General features: G+C 36.1%; 1 protein-coding gene across 2 annotated transcripts in view; it reads left to right on the top strand.

Annotated features, from left to right (window-relative positions):
- Window positions 1-26193, top strand: part of CDKL5 (cyclin dependent kinase like 5) — a 131450-nt gene that overhangs the window by 92215 nt on the left and 13042 nt on the right. For both annotated transcript variants that reach the window (XM_027638015.1, XM_027638005.1), the window contains exons 9-15: window positions 1944-2133; window positions 5268-5348; window positions 9510-9670; window positions 11892-12918; window positions 16241-16346; window positions 17841-17964; window positions 25316-25412. In XM_027638015.1, coding sequence (XP_027493816.1) covers window positions 1944-2133; window positions 5268-5348; window positions 9510-9670; window positions 11892-12918; window positions 16241-16346; window positions 17841-17964; window positions 25316-25412 — 1786 coding nt within the window. The remainder of the gene's footprint in view (window positions 1-1943; window positions 2134-5267; window positions 5349-9509; window positions 9671-11891; window positions 12919-16240; window positions 16347-17840; window positions 17965-25315; window positions 25413-26193) is intronic.

Raw genomic sequence — 26193 nt, 5'->3', positions numbered from 1 at the left:
CCTATAGGAGTTATTTCATTTTCCACCCATATCACTTTTTTTCTCTTGTGATATGATGAGAGTGATCCTGGCAGCCAGCTGGAGTCTTGAGCATGCCTTTCCAAACAACAACACTGCAGTTTACACTGCCTTAAGAAATGGGTGTTTTCTGATTTGTTTCTGTTTGACTACAGAGTAAATACTGAAAAGTTCCTAACTATGATTCAGCTTTTTTTATTCTTGAGAGCAAGGAAGGGTAATGGTCCATGCCTTAAAGTTTTAGCCCATTCCTCAGTTGTAATCCTAGTTTGTTCTCCAGTACCCCAGCCTACACCAGCCTTTTCCCTATTTCACATTTCATTGGAGGAAACTGCATATTAAAAGGGAATTGTAAACAAAGATGTGCTTGGTTTTCTGTCGTAATAAAAGGGTAGGATTTTTACCTGCAGTCTCACAAACTGTTTTGCTCACAGATCCTCACTTTTCAAATACAGGCACAGAGCATCTTAAGAGCAGATTCTTGGCTTTGGAGTCCATTCTCACCTGTGCTGCCTTTTGCAGTGAGGAAAAAAACTAGGCCTTCCTTGGCACTCTGACGTAATGGGTGGGTTGGACTAGCAGCATCCCAGAAAGGTCAAACACTGAGTCAATCCACAGGTAGCCGCTGTGGTGGTTCCTTGTCGCAGTCAGTTCCAATGGGACAAATGTTGACTGATTGTGATAATCTCATGTCAGATTCTCAAAAGCAGGCAGTTTTTGAAATTTTGGTGTCCTACTTTGGCTTTCCCAGCTACCACAGACTGCTGCACTAGTCGTCTCAATGGGCCTGTAGTTTCACTCGGGCTATCGTCCAGCTAGAATTGCTTTCTCACCTTCACCTAATCAAATCAAGGGTTTACAAGTTCCTCTGGCCAAGTGTCCACTCCACAAGCTAAGTAAATAATAATGAGTAATCAGTGGGGAAAAGTCAGATATTTTTTCTGTAGTTTGAGCATGTTCTTTCTCTAAACATCTTCAATCATTAACATAAGGAAGGAGTGAAGAGGACAGATTTAGGATAGGATTTGTCACCTGCAGCTCCTGGTGCTGTCTTATTCCAGAAATAGGCAAGACAGCTGTAATTTAAATCTCTTAAAACAGAGGTTGAGTTATTGGATTACAAGTTTCAAAAAGAAGAGACTCAGGGAAATATGTTTTCAGTTCAATCTTTGTTGCAGTCTTTATTATTTTTATAGCTTTTTCTTTGACGTGAAAAGAATTCTCCAGTCATTCTATTCAAAACATCCAAAAGAGATTCTTGGAATAATTTGGATGTTTAAAAATTTTTTTTACAATTCAATAACACTCGGGTGTACAGAAGAGAAGTTTTCCCCATAACCCCACCCATGGCTTTGCTCCAAAACAGGAATTATTTACTTTATGCTGTCATTGCTTCCTCGCTTGTGTTTTTTAAGGAATAGTTTTCGGAAGAATTCCAATTTCTTTCTAATTAAAATTTCATTGTATGAATGGTGGAACAGATATTTCTTATCATTTCTGTTCTTCCAGTGGCCAGACCCAGTATGCCTACCCATCTAGTAAGCACAATGGAAAAATAAATGTAATAAAGGAACAGAGCGCAGGAATTGGCCCTGGAGAGAAGGAAGGTTAGTAGTAGTTTAGCTGGGAGTGGTAACTGCTTTGCAATCAAAAAGATTATTCTTTTATGTAAGATTTTTCACAAAGAATCAGATCCCTGGGGGCACTTGAAAATTCCTCCCCTGCCTTTTCAAGCAGTGATAGAGACATCAGGAAATCCAGGGCAGAAACAGAGGGCTTGGTATTTGAGGTAGTCTCTTTAATATCAGACTTTTTTTTTCTGTGTTTTAAGGAAGTGGACCATGGGAAATATGGCCAGTAAATTGAAACAGCTCAGTAAGAATACAAGGTCAGTGGGTGAAAAACATTGTACATTCACTTTACAGAGCCCCTTATGGAAAGGCTGTGGATATGTGGTCTGTAGGCTGTATCCTGGGAGAGCTGAGTGATGGGCAGCCCTTGTTTCCTGGTGAGAGTGAGATTGACCAGCTCTTTACCATTCAGAAGGTGCTGGGCCCGCTGCCAGCTGAGCAGATGAAGCTCTTCTATAGCAACCCACGCTTCCATGGCTTGCGGGTAAGGGAAAACTTTGTTCTTTTTCTTACTTTTTTTAGTTACTTGAGCAATGTTTACAGTATTGTTGTTGTTGCTGTGAAGGTTCTTTTCATTTACACTGTTCATTATCTATTGCCTCTATTTCTGTGTAAGTATGGAATATATAGATTGTAAGGCATTCATAAGTCAAAATAAAATTCTGATTACACCAGTATTGAGTTTTATAAATATGCTTGTTTTCCTGTTAAAAGTTGATTAAAGATTTTCTCTCATTTCTTTGACATTTCTGTCATGAAATTTACCTCTTATATCCAGTTTAGCATTGCCCTGACAGGTTTACATGGTAAAGTTTAGTGGCAAAGCTCTGTCAGGTCGGATTGTGGAAAACTCATGACTGCTGTCTTCAGGCTACTCTGTTGGAAAAATCTGAGCTATAGATGCTACTATCATGGCAGAAGAGCTTTCTGCCTTTTGACTTATATTCCTGGGGAGTTGATGTAGGCCACATAAGTAAAAAAACTCTTCCTACTGACAGCATTGTTCCTTTCAAGGATTTGCCCATATAATGTAACGACAGACGCTCACTAATATGAAGAATCTACTCAAGTTGGGATGTGTAGTATGGAAAAATACCAGAATCAATAAATAAGTAATAGCTCTGTCATTTTTAGCAATACCTGGTCAGTGACTCGTGTTTCCTTGTATCCAGTTTCGGTTGTCATTTTTTATTAATAAAAGTTTCTTGGAAAGGTGAGTTTATGATCTTGATAAATGTTCTGAAATCGTTAGTGTAAATCATATAAAGAGACATATAAAGGTTTTAGGAGACCTGATCTGTGCTAAAGACTCAAGATTTGAATTTTACTCTGAAATAGAGAAAATGTGAGAATGTGAAAGGGAATGAGTGGGGATCTAGTTGTGTTAAAACATGTTAGAAGTTGCCATAAATTTGATTTAGTTGATGATGATAAGAAATAGTTGGCTTAAGGTGTTAAGGTAATTATTTTAGGTACAAGGATAACTAATTCTGAAGAGTTTTTGATGAAGTTTGTAGATCATCAGCAGAGGATTTTTAAAAAATGATTAGACAAGCATTTTTGTAAGGTCCTATTTGTATTTCATCCTTTTTAGAACAGTGGACTGGATGGGATTTTCTGTTTAAAAAAATTATAACCCCTTATGAGGAAAACAATACTTTAAAAATTGTAAGCAAAATAAATTACTGTCTCTTCTATGTTATTTTACAGCTGTGCAGTATAATCTTATTTGAATACATACTCTGTAGTGTTTTAGGATGAGAATGAAATATCTTTGTTTTGTAGCTTTTAAGTACAGAAATTCAAGAAGACAGCATGTACCTTATGTGATTAGCACAAGGTTGAGAATCTGTTCTCATCCCAGATCAATGGTTTATTACTTGGCCTCAGACATGTTGCTGCCTTCTTAGCCCCATTTGTGAAGTCAGACTGCAAGTGATGACGACAGTGACATTGCCTCTCATAGAGAGTAGTTTTTGAATACTGAAGTAAAGTCTGAATAATGGCCTAAACTTCAAAAATACTACAAAAATATTGGTTCGGAATGTGATATTCATTAGTTAATTCTGGGGGAAAATTGTCCCATGTTATAAGACAAACTTAAAAGTACATTTTTTCTGAATGTAGCATAATTTAGTAGTGAAAGATTTTCTGTTGCATAGCAGATAGAAGGCATGCTGTGATCAAGCCAATTACTATTTACAAGCTGGATCTGGTGCTCGGTATTCACAAGATAGAAACTAGCCCATGATGTGGATTTTTTTATCCATATACTTTAGACTTAGTGAATTTCTACATTCCTGTAACTGTGAGTACTAGCATATTGTAACACAAAATTAAAAACAAGTCTAATACAAACACTCCAGCACCACATGCATATGTATACAGATGCACATTTGTTGACTTTCTGTCCTTTCTTTCTGCCCATATCCTTCATATATACATATATATATACGTATACACACACCAAAAACACGTTTTTTCTTTCTCCTGAGGTTTAGAGAGTATTTAGTGATATCTCTCCAATTCTTTTGAGGAGGAAAACACCCATGGTATGTTGAAGGCCCAAGGAAATAAAATAATATGGGATCAGAAAGTACCAATAGGCTCATGCCTCTATGGAAAATGTGAGTGGCAATGTAGGGCTGTCAATATTATTCTATAAATAAATTATATGAATAATCTGAACAATTCCAGTGAATAGTGACTGTTGCTTTGCATGACTTCAACATATTTTCATGTTTCCCTGATCATTCTGGATATAAAATCTTTGTGATTGTCATTCTACATGAAGACAAGAACATTTTGCCATTTGGTCCATGTAAAACTTGGAAGAAACGTGGAAGCCTTAGTTTACCTAAGTTACTATGTAAGATCAACATAGCGGACTTGGACTTAAAAAGATTCTCAATTATTCATAAACCTCTTAAAAATAAAGTGAAGTAAAAAGAAAAATACAGAGACTATTTAGGAACAAACACATTCAAACTAATGTTCTTTCTGTTTCCTTTGAAGTTCACATAAGGTAATTTATGAAAAGTAATGCTAGTACAAATAATGGGTGCCCCCTGTAGTGTGCACTTCTCATGGTCTTCCCAGATCTCACTGCAGTGTGACCACAGCAGTAATCCTGAACCTTAAACCTTTGGGGTTTCAGCATTTTTCACTAAAAACATTTTGGAATTGTTTGTTAATCTTTGGTATTTAACTAATACTGTATTTGCACTCTCAAATTCTTTCAAAGCTATTTTTAATATTTTTTTTCCTTTTAAATATAGGTTACTTATGTTAGTTCTGAATCTACTTTAAACCTCCTACCTCTTGTCAATCATAATGCCACAAAAAATCTAAGTTGATTATTTCTCACTTGAGGAGGTTTCTTGGCTGCCCTAATAATCAAGAATACTTTCTTTGGTTGACTAGATGCTTATCATATCAACAGTTACTTGTTTCATTATAGCATTTTATGATATTTCATAAACCACTAACGTTTTCAGTGCTTATGTTTCCCATTAATTACATGCTTTGATTTCACTGTGTAGTTTTTATTTTTTGAAACATTGTATTTATGTATATCTTGTTTATATTATAAGTATATTTACCCTGTATTTTTTACAGTTTCCAGCAGTCAATCATCCACAGTCTTTAGAGAGAAGATACTTGGGAATTTTAAGTGGTGTATTACTTGACCTTATGAAGGTAGGAAAATGTCTTTTATTTTCTGTCTGTAATATGTAGGAAAAGATGTCACCATTGTTTGTAGTAAGGCTTGGAATTTTCTAGGAATCAGGAAAATATCCCTTGCAAATGCTGGGAGTGTCTTTTCAAATTTGACTGATTTGATAAACCATACATAGTCCAGACAAAAGTATCACCATCCTTTGCAGCACTATGCATTCATACCAACATACATTCAGATGCACCAGCTGCCTTAGTAATACTGGAGCAGAAGATCTCAACCCACCGTTTATTTAGATAAATCCACAGAGTATTAGGCTAACCCGAATTGTTCATTTGCTGTTGGGTAAGCATATGGATGTGGACAGTTGTTAAAGTTGACACAAACCCAGTTTTGAGTTTTTACCCAAACTGTTAATCTGCTTCCTGTCACTCACCTCTACACAAGTGTGTATGTTAGGTTACTCTTCAGCCCTGATTTGGAATAAGTCAGTGTGGCCCAACTAGGATATAGTCCTGAGATACCTTCTTATAGGGAATCAGGAGAAGCTAGCTCCCCTCAAAATGGCCAAGCACTGTAAAGCACTGTGCTATGCATTTGTGCTGTATTCCTGGGTATGAAACATGTATTGTTGCCTTTACTATTGTACTATAAAAACATTACCATGGTCAGCTGCTCTACCAACCCTCACATTATTTCTTCCCAGTAAGCTGGGGAAAAAAAAAAAAGTCATAGTGTCAAAAATTTGGTTTAGAATCACAAAACCACTTAAGAGTTAAAGGCAATATGGGACAAATATGAAGTGTGGATATGACTAATCAACTCTAAATGAATTTTATGGTCCCAAGACCAACTGCACCAGTTTTGTTGTAAAACAGAGATCACCAGCTTTGGGATATACTTGGGTGTTTACTTGCTTTTAGCAGTATTGTTGTAGCCAGCAGAAATCCTCAAATTTGCTCTACTCTTTTCATCCACACAACCAGTTCAAGTCACTTACATTTAATCTCCTTGCCTTATGAAGAGAGTCAGCATAGCTTTTATCTTGGTTTCGTGGAGTCTGCAGAATTAAATACCTCAGTGCATATATTTGCTCATTTTAGTATTATACTTTCTCTTCTATTTTCTAATTCACAGAAATTGTTTTTTCTGTCATTATAGTTAGCTCTAGCTCAAGCTCTGGTAGCATATATTGCAAACCACCAATTTCAAGATTAATTATTTTATTTTTATCTTAATTTTTGTGTTATATCTGTGTCATTTAGGTTCTTTTGATTTGATTTAAAAGCCACAAAGTTGTGAAAAGAAGAACTTGAATTTTAAGGAAACACAGTTTTCCAAATAATTTCATTCTTTTCATCTTTTCTATCCGTGTTTCTCCCTATGAGGTGAGAAAGGTCAGGAATTCTGCAGAAGAGATATTTTGTGTTTGACCTACATTACTTAATTCAGGACTTGGAACCTTGTTAAAGAATGAGCAGACTATAAGAAGAGAACAGAGGAGACTTGTGCTTAAGTTGCGTGCTATAAATGCTGCAGGGACTTTGTTGTATGCCTATCTCTTCTGCGGAAAAAAGTGGGCACTCTGACACATGTTCACACTTGTGTTCCTCATTATCTGCATTCCCAGGGACCTCAGGTCTGATTACTAGATTACTGAATAACCCACGCTTCAACTTATGCCAGCTAAAGGAGTGAATTATTAATATATTTATTTAGAGAGCATTTCTGGACTAGATTAATGAAGAGGCATCTATTTGACCTCCTTGCTTTGTTGCTCTAGTCCTCTGCTCTCCTTCACATGTGATGACTTGGTAAAAAAAGATGTTTTAGTCTTTTCCTTGTTATCTGTCATTCACTTGTCTCTCCCATTCAGCACCAGATATGAATTTTCTCTGAGCTTTTGTTTGCTACTAGAGTACTTGTAGAACTCCTTCTTTTTACCCTTGATGTTCTTCACTTGCTTTAGCTCCAACTGGACTTTGACTTTCTGAGGTGGCCTGACCTTTGTTCTAACACACTGCTTTCAAAGCCTCTGTTGTATCCTGTCCTTGACTCTATTCTCCCATTTTGCATTTTTGTTCATTAAGAAACTCCCTGTTTAGCCAGTCTGAACCTATAAAAAATTTTGTGGTCATCAGTACAATAAGATGTTTTTCCTGAACACTCAATAAATTTTATGTAAAAATCAAGTGGCTCTCCTGGACACCTTTCCACTGATGGCAGTTCTTCAGGAGATTCTGCCCAGTAATTCCTTATAGAAACTGAAGTTTGCTCCCCTGAAGTCCTGGGTCCTATCTCTGATGTTTATCTTCCTACCGGCCATTTCAGTCCTAACTGTAATCATCTCGTGCTTGATACAGCTCAGAGTGTCTTTTCTGATCAGATTTGTCACCAGTATTTTACTGTTGGTGAACAGCAGCTCAAGTAGACTGAAGTCCTGTCCTTACCTAATTTGCCTCTCCAGCAGCTGCACTAGGAAATTGCCACCAACATAGTCTAGAAACCTCCTGGAACATGTATGCAGTCTGGATGTCTGGATAGTTGAAGTCTGCCATGTGGATGAGGGCCTGTGATCAGGAGACTTTTCGCAGAATCACAGAATCAATTAGATTGGAAAAGACCTCTGAGATCATCAAGTCCAACCTATGAACTTTTGCTCGGTTTTGTACAGAGTTGTCCTCTTAATCTTCTTCATGCTCTTCAATATGTGGTTGGTAGCAAACTCCTACCATAACATCACAATATGGAATGTTACTCTTCTCCCTCTCCACCCCCTTCCTTCTGAAACCAATTGTAACCATCACTGGTTGTGCCTCAGCCGTGAGCCCTGTCCCACTATTTCTCTGTGATTCCAAGCAGGTTCACAGCCTTGGGATTCCCTTTGAACCCCAGTTCTCCTTGCTTGTTGTCCAGGCTGTGTAAGTTAGTGTACAGGCACTGGAGGGAAACTTCTGGAGATCCTCTTTTCTGAGGAGGAATGTAGCAATCTCATGTTTTGAGCCACTGTAGTGATGAGCACCAGAAAATAAGGGAAAAGAAGTAGTTAACCATTCAGTACACAGTTTGTGAACTTGAAAAAGGAAGATAATGCACACTGTGTGACCAAACAGCATAGGAATGTAGTCACTTCCTTTTTTTTCTGAGCATTTTTCATGAAGTGCAGGGATCCTGTGAAGGCAAAACCAGTGTGTGATCAAGTGAATGCCTGAATACTGCATTAATACTGCAGACACGCATTATGTGTGTGTATGCGCATGCATATATACACATAGAGTTCTTTTCTGTTAAACATATACAACCCTTAAAAAATAGCTATTCTTTTTACTTAATAGCCATTCAAACTTTTAACCTTGCTGACAGTCATACATGTTTGAATATTCCAAGGTAAGTTTTGTATTGCTCTGTTCCTGCAAAGAACCTTTCCAACTCTACCAAAATACCCAAGCTACTGTTTCCAATTTTGTGATTAAATATTTTCTACATGTCAAAAAGTGTCTTGTTTAGAATCACAACAGAGATAACAGAGTTGTAAAGCAAATGTCATTGTGAATGCATTGTAAACAGTTAAGAGAATTCTTTAGAAATATGGGTGGACCTGAATCCCAGAAGTTAAAACCAGAACTCTTACATTTGTATATTTTTAAAAATACTAAGTTTAAAATACTGTTTGGTTTTGGATAAAAATGTTCCCATATGCTTGTTCTGTTTGTTTGTAAAGTCTGTTTCATCATAGCATTTTTTTACTGGCAAATTTAATATTTTTAATTCAAAACAACAGTAAGGTATATCCTGAAAAATATGTTTAAAATACAAATATTTTAAAAGTGGATAGATATATACATAAAACACATTAGAAAAATTTTAGATACTTTTGTGTTTTAAACATATTTTAACTATCATTAGCTGTGTATATATATAATTACATGCATATAGTATATATATTTCATAATTAGCAAGGCTGAGACCTTTCATCTCTTAAGTAGAATATAGGATTTGTAAGTGTTTATTTTGTTTCATATGTAGTTTAATGCACCATGAAATTGTTCTAGCAGTTATATCTAATCCCAGAAGCTCTGGAGAGTAAAAAATTATCCCAGTAATGTTCTATATTTTATTACATTTTTTGCTGATGCAAATACAAATACTAACATTTAAACTTTGGGATTTGTTTTTCAAAGAACTTACTGAAGTTAGATCCAGCAGATAGATATTTGACAGAACAATGTTTGAACCATCCTTCGTTTCAAACCCAAAGACTCTTGGATCGCTGTGGAAGTTCCCCTTCACGGTCAGCTAAGAGAAAACCTTACCATGCAGACAGCAACACATTATCTAACAGGTAAATGTAGTCTTGTCACTGTTCTCTCTGACGTGCTCTGCCAATGAGTGAGTTGTTGTCATGCTTACATGCAACATCATCTACAAGAAAAGTAGTTGTTTGACCATTTAGACACATTGAGACATACGTACTGTTCCGTGTGCCTCACAACAGAGGAGGTAGACAGAGTTTTAATGTACTGCAGCTACTCAAGCTGAAATCTTTGCTAATTTTCTGTGTTGAACCCATTTCTGCATGTGACAAAAAAAAAAAAAGAAGTTGGCTTACTAACCTTAAAAAAATGTTAGCCTTTTTCTTGGAGAACAATAGGAATTTTGTGGTTTGGAAGATGCCCGAGATTCCAAAGGAATGCTCTTTTCCTTGGAAAGCTAGCATTGCTGTATATGCACAAATCTGTCCAAGATTTAAAAGTTCAAAATTCACACAGATTTTTAGCAGCTAAATGTCCTGAAAGTTGTGTGCATTGATCATGCTTTGAATGGGAGATGAACAGAATTTTGTCTGCAGTTGCAGTTATGGATCAAGTCTAGTCTATTCGAAATCAAAGCTGGACATGTTTGCTCAGTGGCTGCCTTGTTGGACCCACACAGCTTGAGAGAAGCCACTCTATTTTAATACCCCAGTGAACCAGGTTTACTGGTGGATAAAATACTTCCGTACGAAAAGCCTCATGGTATTCCTTTGACAAAAGCTTTTCTAAAGGTCGCCCTCTGAAATATGCAGAATGTTAGTGGCTTTTAATCCTGACCATGTTTTTCTTTAGCTGTTCCTGTGAAATTCAAAAAATTGCTCCTCATTTTAGGATTTGGGGTGATGACATTTATAATTTATACTTTTTTAGAGATACACTTCAAAAAGTTTTAGCTGCCCTTGCAGATATTTAGGATAGAAGTTTTACCATTAGACATGTGGCATCAGAAGGAAAAACCTAGATCTGTGGGAAACTTGTTATCTAAAAGGCTTGCCTAGCTGCATGATTTAAAAATACTAGGTTCCTTATATCTCTAAAGTTTTAGAAAATACACTTCCTGCTAACTAAAAAGTATTTTAAACTGGCATTAAAATTGCTAACGCTTTAGAAACTGTAATAGAATGCATAATTAGATAACTGAAAGTGGTTGGCACAAAAATCCTTGATATAAAAATGGCTAGCCTTATCCAATTATAATTATCAAAAGGATCAACAAAGGTACAGTGAGCTCTCACTTCAACCCTCAGTAATATATCTGAACTACATTATCGTAGATTTGCTACAGAAATAAGTTAATTGCTCATGTCCGTCAAGGGAAACAAGTCCAGCTGCAGCACTGCTCAGTCATGGCTAGTTTGCAGTGCCAGTGTAAGTCCAGAAGAATACCAGAAAACCTGAGATAATAAATCCTGCTCAAATTAATTCAGGCTGAGCGTTTGCAGAATCAGCTCATATCTCAGTCCTGTAATCCCAAAACCAGAAGAGCTGGAAAGCAGAGGTTAAGGACATCACCAAGTAGCTCTGCACCAAGTCAGTCTGGTTTCAGAGCATTTCAGGTGCAGCTTTGGGGATGAGTTAGTGTGCCAAGAACTGGGATAGTGCCAAGTTCCACCAAAGCTGGGGTTCCTTAGGTGGGTTTTGGGTTTGGTGTTACAGAGTTTGCTGTGCTCTGAGTGAGCTCAGGCTCACTCCATCTCTATGTCTTTACCAGCAGAATAACTTCTTTTCCCCTCCTTTCCCATTCCCTCCCCCTCCAAATCAGGAGTACATTAGATAGCCTGGAGCATTGATTGTATCAGGATTTTTTGACAGTGATGACATACTTTATTGTTCTACCTTCCTTTGATATGCCAGGTGTACTTTAGATTCTTTTTAGGTGGATATACAGCTAATTTTCATAACGTAGTGCTTACCCTAGTGATGTACACATATAGTACTTACATATATGCATTAATGTGTAAATGTATGTTGGAATTTCTATGATTAGATCTGATATCTTCATTTTTTTTGTCAGCAAAATCCATTAACCAAAACTGAGTTAGTCCATCAGAGTATAACCAGAAACAACAATATACTAACACTTGCAGATTTTAGTGGAGCTTCTGATGCCTCAGTTGGCAGTATTTGATCTTACTGCAGTTAAATTTTGTGGGTTTAAATGGCAACTGAAATGAGTGTACTTTTTTGAAGTTATTAATACATGAATATGTAATCTGGTATATTAATGCTTCTTTATGCATTTTAATATAGAAATCAAGCCAGCAAAAGTTCTGCTTTGCAGTCACACCACAGATCAAACAGCAAGGATATGCAGACACTAGGGGCTGGCGGGCCAAGAGAAGAGGGTCTTCCAGCAAATGAAAGCTTTTTAAATGGAAACCTTCCTGGACCTGCAATTAGTCCAATGCATGCAAAAAAACCAAGCAACAGACCTGGATCTGGCAACAAGGATATAGCCAATAATAACATGCCACACCTTCTCAGCCCAAAGGACACAAAGGGAAAAACAGAATTTGATTTTAATGTGGACACCAAAAGTTCTGACAGTTCGGGTACAAAGTACCTGAAGTCCAACACCAGATCTCAACAGAACCGGCACTCATTTATGGAAACCTCTCAGAGCAAAACTGGGACGCTGCAGCCCGGCGACAAGCACAGCCGCCACAGCTACATCGACACTATCCCACAGTCTTCTAAGAGTCCTTCCTATCGGACAAAGTCAAAGAGCCATGGAGTTCTGACAGACTCTAAATCCGTGGGCAACCTTTCTGAGGCCAGGGCCCAAGCTGCAGAACCAAACACCAGTAGGTATTTTCCATCCAGCTGTATGGACTTGAACTCTCCTACCAGTCCAAGTGCTCCCCGACATGCTGATAACAGAACTTTGCTCAGTCCGTCTGGGAGGAATAACCGCAGTGAGGGCACCCTGGACACCCGAAGACCATCAACAAGACACTCCAAAACAATGGAGGAATTAAAACTGCCAGATCACATGGATGGAAGCCATTCCCACTCTCTATCTGCTCCACATGAATCTTTTTCCTATGGTCTAGGTTATACCAGTCCTTTTTCTTCACAGCAGCGCCCTCATAGACACTCTATGTATGTGAGCCGGGACAGAGTGAGGTCAAAGGGCTCAGAGGGTGGCTTAAGCATAGGGCAAGGGATGGCAGCCAGAGCAAACAGCCTGCAACTGTTATCTCCACAGGTGCAGCATAAGTCACTCACAAGATCTGTTGGCTCATCACGAGAAGACTGTACGGAAGATTCTAATAGGGTTAGTCCAAAATATTGCCTCTTATGGGAAAGCTTATCTTTCTCTTTTTACTTCATGTGTGGAGAGTGTCCTGTTTTCAGTCTTCTTTTTGTTTGTTTGCAGTTATTTACTTATTTGTCTTGTTGTAAGGCAAGGAATGTTGGAGTTTTTTCAGAAGAATATTTCAAGGTGCTTTTAAAAAATGGACTATGAATACCATTATGCTAAAGTACCAAAATGTGAGAACAGAAAAAAAATCTCTGAAATTAAAATTTCATTAGTAGTTCTTAGACTTTGGTTACATTGTCTGATCTAATTTTTATCATATCATTTTGCTTAATTAACCCTCTCATTTGTGTTTTTATTTAGCTTTTCCTGTACGTATTTCTATTATGAATGCTAATGCCAATTTTTGAAATGAGTGTTTCATTTACTTATAGCAGGACATTACTGATGAAATGCCATAATTTACTAAAGTAATATCAAAGCTTGTAATATTTCTTTAGATGAGTATGATAAATAGCTGGGGTAGTCTGGAGATTTTTGTGTTGTAGAGGCCACTGGTAATTGACTCCTTACAGTTCCACTAGATACCTGATTGTGTTTTTCTGTGAGCGTTAAAGAGCGAGTAGATGAAGGGCTAGTTCTGGTGTTGATTTACATTCCTTACACAACACTTCTGAATTATCTGATGTGTTACAGATCAGCTGTATAAAGATTGACTGCATTTGTCCTCAAATCTTTAAACTCCTATAGTAACAAAACGGTGCAGAGACAAGTATAAAAAAGAGTGTTTCTCTGTACCTGCACCTGTGATAAACTAAAGACAATGGAGAGAACATTTTGTTCAGATTTGTTGACAAATTGAAGGAAGTCAGAGTGCTGCAAGTATTATGTAAACATTATGGTTTACTCTGAGAAACTAAAATACTCTGTCTACCTTGTTCTTCTAAAAAATATGTGTAGTTTGCTTAATAGTGGTCTACAAGTACCATAAAAAAGAGTTTTCAGGTAGTGGTTGCCTCTTCAGTCCAGAAGAGAAAAAAAGACATAATACGTTTTGTCATACTTACCACATGTCCTCCATTCAGGATTATGTGTATTTACACATCAGAAAATATCAAAGTAGGAGAAATGCAATGGATTAATAATAAAGGGAAAAAAAAGGCTACCTAAAAGGAATTACAGCAGTTCCATTTCAAAACCATTTTTTTCTTTGTGTACTTATTTTTCTTTCTCATTTCAGTCAAGTTTAAAATGTTACTTATTCAGGATATTACTGTCGAAGGGCAATAATATAAACATTTCAGCTTTTGATTGTAAAAGCTCATGCTACCTTGTATTCTTCAGTGCATTAGGATCTTTTTCTGCATTATGCAGCAGTTAGTAATTTGAAGTAATTTTGATTTTCCTTTCTGTTATTTAGAGGCTGATTGTTTTTTGAATTAATGATCAGATCATTCTTTGTCTTTTGAAAATTGTTTGACAAATTTTTATTTTAATTAGAAAAATTGATGTCTATCTTAATGCTTAAGGTTTTGTTGATTTTCATTTGCTTTGGAAATTTTGGAAAACCTATTTATTTGTAAATTTGCCTTTATCTCTTATGGTCAATATTTTTTAAACTTAAGCCTTCAGTTAATGCTTTTAAATATGTATTTCAACCATTAGAAGTGTGAAAGGAAAATGACTTTTCTGAAATGGATGCCAACTCTGTAAATTCACAAAGCTGTTTTTTGTTTGTTTATACTGCTTTCAGTAACAAATCAGAATTAAATTGTCAGTCTTCCTATGCCTCTTACAGGCATTTTCACAAAGTCATTCTTTGGCTCCTTCCTATCTTCACTTTTCCCCACCCCTCTTCTGTATTCTGCATTAGGAATCAGAAAATTTCACACCCCTCAGGTTTAGTGATTTAAAAAAATCATTAATAACACAAATGTTCTCAAACATTGCTTATTGTTTTCCTTTTTTCTCACTTCCATATTTCTAGTTTCTTACTGATTTTAGCTCTATCAAGTCTTTTTAAGAAAAACATTCTTTGTTTGTCAGGCTTTAAATCTTATTTTAAAAAAAGAATCAACAAAAAACTTGCATTCAGTATTAGTTTTAGGGCTTTTCAAGTCTCAGTTCAACACTTTTGTTGTAAGAGTTCTTTTTACTTTTAAATTAAATGTGCATGAAAAGGGTTTAAGAAGAAAATCAAGTAGAGATTGCTATTACTGTCTCATATTTGAAATTTAACTGCTGACAAAGAAGAGGTACCTAATACAAGTAGTAATCAAATACTTCAGCCTCTGTTAAATTTTAGAAGAATCCAACTGTGATTGGAAGCATTCTTTTAGCTTCAGTTCTGGTCTTGGCAGGTATTCAATGTTTGTTTAATCTGTGAGAGTGAGACCAGATCATCATCAACAAAAGGCAAAGTAGATTTTGCAAATCACTCATGCAGTGAATTGAAATCCCAGTTCTTAATTCTGGTTGGGGTTTTTTATGGTTTTGATTTTTAATCTTTATCCTTCTTGGACATTCTAGATTTCAATTCATATGGGGATTTTAGTAGTTACCTGTGGGACCTTGTAGAGGGCATTGAATTTTATCTGGTCAGTCCATACTGCAGGACAAAATTGCAGCACCTGATTAATTTAAGAGAGGGGTTAAGCCATACTGGGTGGCAAATTATGTGCATATGGATGTTTCTAAGGGCGCACTTAAACTTTTGTTTGAAGTACTTCCAGGAAGTACTGTATTCAGAAAAATAGAATTAATTAAAAGTAATTATATTCCGTTTGCTCTCCTGTCTGACTAAACTATTCACCTATGGATTTCTTAGTTCAGAGACTTCCTCGTATTTTGCATGCAGTAGATTTTTATGACTGTTGGTACCTCTAGGTACTGCTGTTTAATAGCTGATAAGGGATGATAGTGCTTTGGTATTGCAATTATCACAAATTATATGCATTTCCTTTTTGCTTTTTAAATTTGCCAGTAGCAGAGTGACATCAGAAATTAATTTAACAAGGTCTGCCTTAAAAGACTCTTCCAGAGACATTACAGCTGTATTGCATTCCCAGTAAAAATCTGAGGGTTTGAATCAGGCTCAAATTTTTAAAATTGCAACTTAGAGGCAAAATTCTGTTAATGCCGTTTTTGTCATTTTGGAAAAGCAAAACCAACTAATTATTGACTACATAGTCTGTGATTTGATACTGGCAGTTATTAATAACATGAAAGGAAAATTTTGTGGTCAAGTTTGGAGTTCTGTTGCTTATGTATGTTGGTTAAAAGCTGCAAATCAGTTTATAGTCTTTAATTTTAAATAGTTTGTTGTTCTTTTACTTAGGGTGGAGCATATCATGATCCACACACAGAAGATGGAGCATCTACTAAGGAAAATAGAATTCTGTATAATGACCCTGTTCCGAGAAGAGTTGGCAGCTTTTACAGAGGTAATTTTATCGTGGATCTTTCAAATTTAATCAAGAATTTTAGTATGGAATATAAATTAAGTAGTAGAAAGGGATACAGAGGATTAACATGAACAACTACAAGCAAAAGCACATTTACATAATCCAGTTCAGAATAAATATTAAAACAGGGTTATGTATGTGCATATATATATATATATATATATACATCCGTACATGAATGTGTGTCTGTATACACACTCACAAAAATAGATACTGTTCTATTGTGGCACACAAAAGATGGCAATTTCTGAGCAGCTGCTTCATGGTTAAACCTGGGTAATTGTTTCAAAAAAGATAATAAGAAGCTAATTACTGTCCTGCAAGCATTAGGAGACTCGTGGGACTCCCCTGAAACTAAAGAAGGGCCAATCAGCTGAAATTCGATTATGAGTCACCTAATAACCTTAAGTAGAGTCACAAATCTCCCTCTGATCCTCCTCAGGTTGACCAGTTGGCTGATGACCTGATTTAGACACGTTAAAATCTGTGACAATCCTTTCAAGTGTCCCATTGCAATATTAAAACCTGTAAGCAATATTAAAGCTCATACTGGTTTGAGCAATGCTTTTGAGTGTAAGGTTTTGTCACACATGCATCAGAGAATCTTTAAGAATCCTCAATCCTGAATCGCTTTTATTAATCCTTATAACACTCCTAAAATTGGACATGGATTATCCTTCTTTTTTATACATTGTGAAACAAAAGTTCCAAAAAAGAATGACTTTCCATAAGTCATGTGCTAAGGAAACTCTAGGTCTGGGGATTATTTAATTCCTTTTTATAAACTGGAGGTTTTTTCCTCTTTAACTAGATCTATCAAGCAAATGTATTTTAGACGGACTTAATTATTGCTTTGGGAAAATGGGACTATATTTAAATAATAGTTTGATGATATTACATGCAAAACCAGTGATAATAATATGTACAAGTAACTGTGAAAAAAGTAAATTCATATTTATGTAATTCTTAAGTAGTGACTATTAAGATTATTAGCATGTACTTTAGCACTACAACTTGAATAAAAACTTACAGATTCAGTTTTGATAGACAGTGTGATGTGATGCTGCATCAATGCTGCAACTAGTGTCTGATCAATTTTAAATCAAGTGCATGTGTTTCTGGTGGTACTCATAATTCTAATAAATTTATGTGCTGGGTATGTACAGTGTACTTTCAAAATCACAGTATGTCTGTTTGAAAAATACATATCTGATAATAATATCTGATTTTGACACTTTAATTTTTAGTCCATTGTCTCTTATTCTTAGTTACATTAAAATCCAAAGTAATTTTTTTCAGGGTGGTCTCATTTTACAACTAATATTACCTTGCAACTATCACAGAATGACAGCTTTTTTTTCAATTGTACCTAAAGTGCTAGTGTGTCTTCATGCTCTTGTTTCTGTAAGAGGGAGAGAGGAAGCAGATTTTTGGCAGAGCTCAGTGTACATTGTTTGCCGTTTCTCTGTTCAGTTCCATCTCCGCGTCCAGAGAGTACGTACATAGAAAACAACGTGTCAAACAGAGCCTCTGTGTTACCAGCAGACAGCAGCACGGTGGCAAACCACTCAAAAAGACAAACCACCTTTGATACCTGGTGAGTTGTTATTTACAGAGATGTGTAGAGAATGGAAGGGAAAAAGGGGTTTTTGAACAGGAGGAAGAAAATCCCCATGCTTTTCTTAAGATTTGCAGTTGTCTATGTGCTGAGTTGCTTCCTCTGACTATACTGGCATAGCATGGCATGTTTTCTGTCCCCTTTTGAGCAGCAAGAAATACTTCATCACACCATAACATGAGTGCATTAAAGTTAATATACTTTTGTCTTTCACAATTTTTTTCCATTATTAATCTTCAGTTAAAGATAGTACAAAGTGCTTGTGTGCATATAGTATGGATAGCAATCTGTGGGTTCCAGAAGCATGAATTGTCATACAAATGGAAAAAATATCAAAGTGCATGTTTCCATATATACGATAGGACTGTATTAATGAATATTTTCACCCTACAATGGGGACCACTGCCCTTTTCGTTTACGCACCACAGAAGGAAATGAATACATTCTATGGGGAAAATGGACTAAGCAACATCTTAATGGTGTATATTGATTTTAAAAGATTAAAAGCATCACATGGCTCCATTATATAACATAAAACACTTAACTATAATTATGCTAATAAAATGACTGCATATACACAGCTTTGCAGGACTTAAAGGGAAATACCTTAATTTTGTTTCTCTGAGAGCTGTTTGGCTCTAAAATACTCTTACTCTTCTAGTTCGTTCAATCACGATAAAGCACACTGAATAAAAATAAGCCAATGGAGCTTCAAAGGGTTGGTGGGAGGAATGGACTGTGTATGTTTGCACGGTTCAACTATGCTTCATACCACTCTCTGAAACACTTCTCTCTGGAAGTGCGATAAAGTCATGCTATCAAAGAACTGTTTCAGTGGTTTGTTGACTTAATGTGTTTTCACACAAACAACCTGTGGATTATGTGCTTAAAATAGAGAGGGGGTGGGGGGTTGGGGGATAGTGGCTAGTTGGTATTTCAGCTTGTGTTGAGGTTATATACCTCTGTCAGTAATAGAAGATGTTTACTCCAGAACCTTTGTCACCTGCTCTGATTCACTAGAGTCTGCTTCCTGTCCTTCAGTAGCTCCACCTACATCCATTTTGTGGAAGTTAGCTGAGGAAACCGATCATTTATGTAAAAAGGTGGTACTTATATTGTGACTTATGTGGCTAAAGAAGGTATTTATTCCTGCTGTTGAATCCTTTTACATATTTTGTTGTCCTTCGTACCTAGATCTTTCTATCTTGCATATAACATAAGACATGGAATCTTGTTTTGCTTTATATATTATTCAGCAATATATTGCCTTGACTGCAAAGAAACATGTAATGTTATTTTAACTCTGAACTGAAATAATAGCCTATGTTATTAGAGCTGGTTGGGAATTTCTTTTACAAAGTTGTTTTTTTTTAATTTACAATGAAAAATTATCAAAACCAAAACTTTTCAAAGGAACATCCACTAACTTTTATTGTGAAGATTCTTCAGCTCCAGGATGGAATTGCCAGTCAAACCCAGAGATACTCTCAAAATAAAAAATATTTTGGAGTCAGCATTATTTTTTGGAATGTGGGGAACTTGAGTGCAGGGCCTTTGTTCTTCATTATTTAAACCAGAGGCTTGAGCCAAGATCTTAGATCTAACAAGTGAATGCCCTGAACCAGAAGTTAGAGGTTATTCTGGAGCACATTGTTTGGTTCCCTCAATATATTCTCTTGAAGCTGTTTCACCTTGTTAAAATAGCGAAAGGACTACAGAGGTACTAAATATGGCCTAATGAATAAGGCCTTTCATTAACCTTGAGACAGTTAGATTTAAGTCCTTGATCCAATTAATGTACTCAAATATTTTCACAAAGTGGAACAGCTCCTTTGAGAGAAGAACCCATAGAAGAATAAACATTTCTTCTTATGAAATGGGAGGAATAGCAGTACCTGCAACACCAAGTTACTGCTATTTTGGCATATGCTTCTCTTTCTCTTTGCTTTTTCTACTCCCTATTTTCCCAAGATGTTTCCTGCCCAGCTCTACATGTTAACTCTGTTCAAGTTGTCCTGGCAATGGTCTGATCTTGTTGCAAAATTGTTCTGTGCCATAAACGCAGCTTAATCAGATTCCTGAATGGTGTAGAATCTATGTTCCTCTACTTAATTTTCTGTATAGAAGTTGTGTAAATGCTTATGAAAATGTTTAAAGCTCTAATAGAATGTGATTCTGCTTACATCAATTTTATGATGAAGTAAATATTTGATGTTTGACTGACATACATAACTGGTACATGACAATTCATGTTGAATTATGAGTGACATGTATTCCACCTAGACTTGCCACTACTGTATAATATTGCTTCTCTCATAGTATTGCTCTGTGTTGCCTTTCTTCTGTCAAAGATTCTGTGAATGTTTGCTAGACTGAATTGTCACAGATGTTCCCTTGTCTTTGTGTGCATTTCTTCGCTCTGTCCCCACTGTCCAGCCTTTTAAAATAAAGATGTTATAAACTTGACTTTTGTCATCAGGTTTTACTCTTAAATTACTAGATCATTTCTGAACTTTAGACAACTTGATTTGTAAAAAGGCAAATTTTTCATCCTTCTAGAAAATCTTTTCTTTGCCAGAGTTTAATTTTCTGTAAAGGACCTTGAACTTGCTCAATTTTTTCTTTTTGATACAAGAGTAGATGTTTTATTCTCTTTCACTTGTATGAGCTTTGTCCTGAGCTGGGCAAAATCAGTAGGTACAGGCAAGATACTTAATTGTGTTCTGCCAGTGTGCCAGAACATTGCCCTGAATTATATTTACCATTGTCATAGTTCCAAATATCTCTTTAGAATAAATTCCAGCATGGAGTACTCTATTTCACACCATATTGGAAGTGTTTGCATTGATTGCTTACAAGATATTTGGGGGCTTCTGGAAAGTTTTTTTGTTTAGATCTTTATAAGTGTAGTCATTCTATGACAAGCAGCTTGTCATACCTATCTGCAAAATAATAAAAACAGGAAATATGTATATAATATTATTATTATATATTTATATAATATATATAAACACACATAAATTCTCTTGTCATTCAAGAAAAGAGAAAGAAAAAAAAGAACATCTCACTCTTAGAAGAGTCAAAGGCTTAAAACTGTACCCATTTTTAAGTTTCAAGACTCCAAAACAACACAGTATTTTGTAAACAGGACATGACTGACTGTTAAATCATTGTCTCAGTATCAGTGTAACAATTTAGTCACACTTACTGTTCCTGAAACTAGAAGATTACCAATATCTGAGCAAGTTAGTTTAAATCTTGTTCAGCTGTGTCTGCAGTATGATTGTTGCTGCATTGTAAATACTTTCCAGTCCTTTTATGGAATTTGTAAAAAAATATCAGGAAATTGCAAATTCTGAATGGTATTCTGTATATGAGATAGTAGATCTGGGGTTTATTCCAGTTAGTAAATCCTCCTTTTCCACACAAAAAATAAAAAATTGCAGCTCCAAACAAAGTTCAGATTTGATCTTTGATTTTTAAGCTTTCAGTGCAAGACTTTTAGACCAAGAAGTTTTACTGTGGACTTCAGGTTGTGGGATTGACATTCTTACCTTAAACTATCTATTTGGTTTACTTCATTAGTTTCTGACATTATCTTGCCTTTGCTAAATGGTAACTCTGGAATTGCCCCTTAAGGATCTTACTTTAAGCAAAACTAAAAGCCAACGTGGAGAATTAGTTAATTTATCTTCTAAAGAAAAGTTCAGCTATTTCAATAACTTCTCCATTAGGCAAAAACCTTACTCATGTAATTATGATTGGTTCAGTAAAGGGAGCACTACGCTGGCAGTTAGAGGGTTTCCAAGCCAGGCTGCCTGAGATCAGAGTTGCTGAAAAATAGCTAAAATAAGCATGACAAATTGCCTTCCAAAAAGAGCTGTCTGCAATACAATTCTCTCTATGGCAGCATGAATGCAACATGCTTCCTATTGATTCTTTTTAGTCAATATGAAAGCACATCAGCTTGCTTGCCACGTGCATGTTTGCTGCTACACCTCATTGTACCTGCATGAAGCTGGATACCTTTCCTGCCAGGGGCAATAAATAGGAGTGATAATCACAGAATTTCAATTAATACCTATGCTTTTTCCACGTGTCTCAGACCAGAATAACCAATGTGTTCTACATTATGTGTCCTAAGCATGCAAAAGGTACACAAAGATAAAATAACAAGCCTTTGGTTTCTTCTTGTGAATGAGCTCTCTGAGTGGGGTCTCTTATCTAGGGCTAGTCTCTACTTGCTAGTAAAACAGCACAGATTCTGGTGTAACTATTTGCTTTCAAGAGCTGAAGCTTTATACAAAATGCATACTTGCAGTATGTTGTAAAAGTTTGGTGTTGAGTGACTCGACCATACCATACAGATTTTTTTCTGATAATCCTATTTTTTTCCTATACTGTCCATTATCTAGAAATCATGTTTTGGAATGCCTAAAATATACCAGTGTTTCATCATCGATCAAAATGTTCTGCTCTATTTTTACTCAGTACAGAATCCTGGTGTTGAAGCTTCCTGCTATAATGCTATATATGTTCACTCTTTTCACATAATGAGCATGTGTTTTGAAGCAGTTGCTTTTCAAGGTCAATGCTTTTTCAGACAACTGTACTGCAATATGAGTCATAGGAGTTAATGACATAAACCAATCAGTATGAAGCCACTGACTTTTGGGTAAGCAGCAATTGAAAATGAGCAGAGTTCTCAGCCCCTTATTTTCCTACTCTGGTCACTGTAGTCATAAAGAGGAAATGATGGTGCAGAATTTCATCTCTCTCCTTTCTGCTCAACTGCTATAGAGAGCAGTTTTCTCATCCAGGTTCATTGGGCCAGAGAAAAGAATCACACTTGAGTGAATCTCTATCTACAAGTATGGCAAAAAATGTTCCAAGCTGCACTCTGAAGATTAACTTCACCTTTTAAGATAGCATCTCCATTTTGGAATAGACTTTGGAACAGAAAAGCCATAGCAAGACATTGAAAAATTTTAAAGGACAATGTAGAGTAACCTCCTGGGAATTTGCTTATGATCTGACTCTGGTTGCTCAGCGGACAACACCGTCATTGGGTTGGTAATTTGCACTGGGGCTGTGGTTTGGGATATCTTTGTAGATGTGGATGCACAGTAACTCCTTTGGGGAAAGGCTCAGAAGGTTCTTAGCCCCATTTACATGACATTCTGAGCACAAGTAGGATACTTGGAGTGCATGCTTTCCTCCAACTTTTCTAACAAATCAAGTAAAAATCATTGAGTAAATAATTCAGGAGGTGTTTTGTCTGTGTTAAGTCGGTCTCATGAGCTCAGTGAATCCGTAAAGCTGTCAGTAGTCTTTACTCTCGGTGCTCTAAGTGACTAATACAAGAGTGCCTTACATCTGTTATGCAGTAGTACCAAATACAGGGACATGACAGCAACAGGAATCCCTGGCAATCCAGTATATTTAAAATATGTGTTATAATAATCATATTAAACTAGAGATTTTTCCTGTAGTGTTGCAATGTTCACATTGAATCTATGTTGTCATGCACCTGGAAGTGTTTCTTGGATCCAGATGTAAGTTCCAAAAAAAACTAAATTAGGAAAATTTCTACCATACTCCCTGCCTATGAATCTTTCCATTAAGACCATTCTCTTAATCAACAGTTGCACTTTATCCAGCATTTAAACACTGCATGTATTTATATTTAGAATCAGGTAACACTTTGAGCTTGAGGTGGTTTTTGTGTAGAAATTGAGGAGCTATTTAAACCAGCTACCAGAGTGAAGAGAATTTTGTTGATAAGGAGGATGACTCCAGTGATTTCTACCCCAATTATGTGTTTCACATTTGCTTGGAAAAAAAAAAGTCAGCTTGGCATGTAGTAGCAGCTGAATCACCAGCTGATAGCATAGCATTTAAAGCCAGAATTAGAAGCCAGTGACAAGTATAGTAGAGAGCTAAGTGTTGCTACATTACAGTTATTCCCAGAAAAGCTGCTCCTCTTCATCATCCAGAGCCCTTAAAACTGTGGCTTTCCTTTAGGCTTTCCATCAAGACAATGAAATAATTTCTTTTTTGTTTTCATACAACTTAGGACTGAATAAGGACTATTAAATTACCCAGCATGATTTTCTGTGTGTTAGTTGATATTAAATGTCGTCCGGTCTCTGGGATCCAGGCCCAGAGGCACACCTGACTAATATCTCCCATTATGGGGTCCCGATTTGAAATGTCAAAGATGGGAAATCCACTTCACTAAAGAGTTTGTTCTGGCAGTTAATGATGCTTATTGTGAAAATCAATGCCTTATTTCTAATATTATTTCTCTGGCTTCATCATCCACCTACTTGTTCTTGTTATATCTTTGCCCTTTAGTCTGAAGATCTTTCTTGCATTCTGTAATTTCTTCTTGAATAAATACTTGTGCATCAGGCAAGGAAACTAAATATTTGGGCTGTTTTGGCTGTGTTTCTGAACACACTAAAGAGATGGAAATCTCTGACTTTTTAAACATAGGCCATTCTTTCTATCTCTGAAATTATTTCTGTGACACTTTCCTGTACAATTTTCAAGCTGTTTTAAAGGGCACTAGAACTGCATTCAGTTATGTCTCACCAATGTCCTTTGTTGAAAACCATCTTTTTACCCTGTATCAGTACTTTACATACATGGTTTACTGTGTATTCTGAAAGTAACATGTTATTTATCAGCTGTAGTTACTTCAGACATGTAAAAGGCGGAAATTCAGTCTTCAGGCAAGTCACCTGTTCCATTCTTGGGTCACCTCCTTTTGCCAGCACTGTCTCACCCATGCATAACAAAATAACTGAAGTTTTTAAGTTCAAATGGACAACAGTAGTTCCCCAGCTTCCCTGATGATAAATTTGGAACCATGTCAGCAAAGTGGTTCTGTCTGGCGAACTTTGCAACTCCTGGTTCTCCAGCAAGGAGTGGATAAACTGAATCTGTGCTTTTAAACCTCATCACCATTTGTATGTTCTCTCAGATATGCTTTTCATTTTTCTAAAAGACCTCGTGTGTGATATTTTGGTTTGAGTATTAAGTTCTGTCTTAGAAGAAGACATGCATGCTTTCCTTTTCCCTAAATAACTATTCATTGGTTTAAACTAATCATTTTACCCTAACACTGTTTACCTCCTATCCCATTTAATAAGACTATCTGGTATATGTATAGTAACCCTGGAACCAATGAATGCTAAAACATTAAGAATCTTTTTACTTAATTCAATAATTTCCATTCTTTGGCATCAGATCTCAGTATTACACAGAATTTACAAAGTAAATACCAAAATAAAATCTCTCTTACAATACCTTATTTCATATTTAGGAAAAGTCCTGAAAACCTTAACTCAGAACAGCTCAAGGAGAAAGAAAAGCAAGGTTTTTTCAGGGCAATAAAAAAGAAAAAGAAGAAATCTCAAACTGTAAGTATGTGGCATTTCTAATAAAAGAAGTTATATTTGAATTACAAATTGGTTTTGAATTACACCGTTTTAATATGCTACATTAGTACAGTACCTTTATTGTATTTATGCTCATGTATATATCTATTTCTTCTTTTATTTTCTCTAGTCACTGTATGAAAGTCAAACTCTTTTCCTGTTCAGGGTTGATTTTTCTGCCTTTTCAAATATTTCTTTACTTACTAGTCCTGTGCATCTTTGTTTTCATTCAGACCCTTTGAGAGCCAGTTTTGATGCAAGTTTTAAGCTGATGTTGCAACAAATTCTTTTGCAGGATCTGGTGATACCAATCCAAGAACAGTAAATGCATTGTTGTGTCTCCTCAGAGCTTGAATAATTTCAGGCACCCATATGGAGGAAATCAGACTGTTATAAATGAGAATTTTTTCCAGTCTTTTTCATATGAGTTTCTTGGTACCAGCCTCCATCTTCTTGCTGCATCCCATGACTGGAATAAGGATGATATATCTTAACCATTCTTAATGTTTTTTGTTTTGTTGAGGGAATGGATTGTGGCTTTTGTTATTCAGTACAAGTCTTTGTTATCTCTTATACATTTTTACATTTTCATATACTTTTTGGGAGGGAAAAAGGACTTGCTTTTATCGGAGAAAAGTGATATATTGACACTTCACAAAGTTTTGTAGTCTCCCTAAGAACTGAAGTAACCTAAACATATTCTCAAATGACAGTTCTGGAAACAGTAAAACATTTCAAATTTTATTTGCATAAAATTGTGATG

Source organism: Corapipo altera, unplaced genomic scaffold (assembly GCF_003945725.1).
Source record: "Corapipo altera isolate COAL_440 unplaced genomic scaffold, ASM394572v1 0, whole genome shotgun sequence".
Taxonomy (NCBI): domain Eukaryota; kingdom Metazoa; phylum Chordata; class Aves; order Passeriformes; family Pipridae; genus Corapipo; species Corapipo altera.
The sequence above is the reverse complement of the archived record's forward strand: the minus strand, read 5'-3'. Positions and strand labels throughout refer to the sequence as shown.